The 3,911-nt window shown below is 37.2% G+C and overlaps 1 protein-coding gene across 1 annotated transcript in view; it reads left to right on the top strand.

The window, feature by feature from the left end:
• The window catches only part of LOC101979409 (UDP-glucuronosyltransferase 2B1), an 11,382-nt gene extending 8,045 nt beyond the window's left edge, over positions 1–3,337 (top strand). Inside the window, exons 5-6 of the mRNA XM_013350836.2 lie at positions 724–943; positions 2,607–3,337. Coding sequence (XP_013206290.1) covers positions 724–943; positions 2,607–2,886 — 500 coding nt within the window. The 3' untranslated portion in view covers positions 2,887–3,337. The remainder of the gene's footprint in view (positions 1–723; positions 944–2,606) is intronic.
• Positions 3,338–3,911: the final 574 nt, after the last annotated feature.

Genomic DNA, 3,911 nt, shown 5'->3' on the forward strand with positions numbered 1-3,911 from the left:
TTTGGAGCCTGTCCTGGAACTAACTCTGTAGACCAGGCTGGTCTCGAACTCACAGAGATCCGCCTGCCTTTGCCTCCCGAGTGCTGGGATTAAAGGTGTGCGCCACCATCGCCAGGCTTCTTACAGTATCTCCACCCCCCTCTCCTGAAATGTTCTCTGAACGGTACATATAGGAGGGTTGTATGATAGATGCATTATTTGGAGATTTATGCCTCAAGGTCAGTTGTTCTTTTCATTTTGACAAATTTGGCTTTCTATAATGGTCTTTGTCTGCTGCAAAAATAAGATTCTTTGATTGGAGCTGAGAACTACATTTAAATGCGGGTATAAGGATAAGGATTTCAAATGCAATTAGAAATTACACTTGAAAAAGTGAGTTCTCTATGGTCAGAACCTCAGCGGAAACTCATACCTAGTAGTATAAAACTAACCCCATGAACTTTTTCCCACTGGATTTTTTTTCCTACAATCTTCCTTTCTTGTATGACAATCTTGTTTTCATTTTTGCACACCTTAAGACACATAGTACTTCTTCCAAATAATCTTCTCTTACCTCTCCAGCTCACTGAACAGCTTCTTACTAAGAAAGCCCACAGCAGTTTCACTGCAAATCTGTGGCTATAATAATATGTTTTCTGTGAGAACAGCCCCCTCTGAACCCTTATCTTTCATGTCTTTTTCACATTTTAATAAATAATTATGCAAAAATAATTCTAATTGTAGGTCATCCAAAAACTAAAGCTTTTATAGCTCATGGTGGAACTAACGGCATCTATGAAGCAATCTATCATGGCATTCCTATTGTTGGTATTCCATTGTTTGCGGATCAACCTGATAATATTAACCACATGGTAGCCAAGGGAGCAGCGATTAGAGTAGACTTCAGCACATTGTCAACTACAAAGCTTCTTACTGCCTTGAGGACTGTCATTAATGACCCTTCGTGAGTATAACTATTTTTGATTTGAGTTTTCTTTTTTGAGTCAGGGTCTCACTGTATAACATCAAGACTGGCCTTGAACTCATAGAGATCTTCCTGCTTTATCCTACTGAGTTCTGGGATTTAAAACATGTGTCATTATGCTTGGTATATATAACTACTTCCATTAAAATAATTGGAAATATTCTTATCATCATCATATTTATTTTAAGCCCAGTTGAAAGACAATAACTGTGAAAAACCTTCCAATCAATTATTTTGCATATCTGAAATATATGATTATTTTTAACAATGATTAGTCTGAAATATTCTGTACATATAAATAATGCTTCAAATATACATCTATTGATTGCAAGGACACTATAAACATGACAGAATATATATAATAAATATAATTATGAACTTTAAAATTAATGAAAAAATGTTTAAATATTTACCCATATTTTCTGAAGCTACAAAACTTTTGGTGAAATTTTATTTTATTTCATTATTGTTTTTTTAACAGGATCTCATTTTGTAGTACTAAGATGGCCTCATATTCAGAGAGTTCCTCCTGACTCTGCCACCCAAGTGCTCAAACAAAAGACATGTTCTACCAACCCTGCAATAGAAGCTGTGGTGACTAGTTGTGACAAAATGTGTTCTAAATTCAATTATATGACATCTCAAAAACCCTTAGAATAGTTTAGGTAGTTTTATCACTCTAAAATAAATATGAGTCTCACTGAACACATAGCCAACATCTAAGGCTTCTAAGCCAGTGGTGTCAACAAAGGAACCTATGTTAGTTGAAAGCTATGTTAAGCCCTGGACAATGAGATAAAAGCAACCATACTGGAATGACAGTCAATAATAAATTTATAACATACCCAGGGAACACCACTGGAAGGTTCAAGGATTACCAGAAGATAGATGTACCTAATCAGAAAGTCAAGAGGTCAAACAATAAGAGGAAATGCTGCTGGTTCCTACATACACAGTCTCCAAGTCCAGGAACAGGATTAGACATATTTTTTCATTTTGTTGAAAATTCTGGTGCAAGTTCTATGCAAAGAAGAATCATATTTCTAATGTTTTCAAAATATGAATCTACATGCAGATTGAAATTAGGAAAAAGAGATAGGAGAGGAGAAGCTAAAGCACGAGAGAAGATAAACAACGGGACATATTGTCTCTGTAACACACTTGTAAGACAGTTGTAAGACAATTCTATGTATACTTCACTTAACAACCTAATAGCAAATGGTACATGTTCCTCACATAAAAAAGATTTGCATCTCATTGCTAATTTTCTCTTGCCAGTTTGGAAAATATTGCTGAACTGTAAAAACACCGATTAAAAATAAACATTTTTATGGGGAATAAAGCAAAATCAGAGCCAGCATTTGTAACTGAGATGCTGGTGCATGTAGGCAATCCCATCAGTTGGAAGGTGGATAGAGAAGTTCATTAAGTGGCCCAAGGTCAGTGTAATCTACACACCAAGTTCAGAGCAAACCAGTACTACATGAGACTATCTCAATAGTCTTTCATGCCACCTTATAAAGCAGAAAAATCTGTGCTTAATTTTGAGTCACTGTGGGTAGTTATTTTGCAAATCAGCAAATGTTAGTGAGCGCTGCAAATTAGTTTCATTTTGATTTAGTTGTATACATTGTCCCTTCAGGTACAAAGAGAATGCCATGAGACTGTCAAGAATCCACCATGACCAGCCCGTGAAGCCCCTGGACAGAGCCGTCTTCTGGATTGAGTTTGTCATGCGCCACAAGGAAGCCAAGCACCTTCGCCCAGCTCTCCATGACCTCGCCTGGTTCCAGTACCATTCTCTGGATGTGATTGGGTTCCTGTTGGCCTGTGTGGCAGCTGTGGTATTCATCATCACAAAATGTTGCCTCTTTTGTTGCCATAAGACTGGCAACAAGGGTAAAAAGAAGAAAAAAGAATAGCTGCATTGAAGCCAGGAGAATCTTGAGAGATGGGCCTCCCGTAGCTGCTTCCAGCAAGAAGAGGCTGTGATAGCAAATCATTTCCCTCTAAAACAAGACAGTTTCATGGCGTCACTAAAGATTGCTTTCATGTATTTCATATGTTTAAGACAGTGAAAGACTTCATGTCAAATATACACTCAGGGATTATGTAAACAAAATCACACGTTCTGTTTAGAGTGCTTTGATGTAACTGAGGAGCTATCCTCAACAGCCCTCATTGAGCTTACCTGTGGTTTGCAAAATTCTCATGGGCAGAAAGTGTATCTAAATACCAGGTATGTTCACAAATGCCAAGCCATCTCTGCCTTTATTTGCTGAACAGTTTCCTTTCTTGTGTTTACTATGCATAAAGAATAGTGTTCAGATTACAGACTTTTGAAATAGACTAACTTGTCTTTGCAAAAGGAAAGCCATTGCTTCTGGTTATTTTTCGGTACACAGACCTCACATCCTTTATTTCCTAAAGGACCTGTGATGAAGGCCGCCCTCCTCCAAGCAAAGGTATTTCTCCGTGGCATTCAAACAAGCATTCCTACCTGCTTCTGCTAAATTCTACTACTTGGGAGGTTGTGAACTTGACAAGATTATTCACTCACTTTCCATCGTATCCCTTAGTCACAACTGACCTCAGCACAATCACTCTAATTTCAGTCTTTTACGTAGATTTGAGCTGTCAAAAGTTCCACTTCCTCCCATTTATGGAGAACATATGGAAGACAAGACCACAATGATTTAAGTTGCATCATCACTTACCAAATATTATATTCCAAATTTAAAATTACCACACAGATTCACAATTTCTTCTGTTGATTCTGTTTAATTTATTCATTCAGAATTTCTTACTTAGACTCAGTGAAACATTAAATTCATCCTTCATGACCATATTCCTACCTCCCACCTGGTGTCACCTAATAGGTCCCAGTTCCAAAATTCTGTCCAATTATTTTATTTTTGATTACCCAGTAAATCCAATTAGTATTGTC

The sequence above is a fragment of the Microtus ochrogaster genome, linkage group LG1, assembly GCF_000317375.1.
Source record: "Microtus ochrogaster isolate Prairie Vole_2 linkage group LG1, MicOch1.0, whole genome shotgun sequence".
Taxonomy (NCBI): Eukaryota; Metazoa; Chordata; class Mammalia; order Rodentia; family Cricetidae; genus Microtus; species Microtus ochrogaster.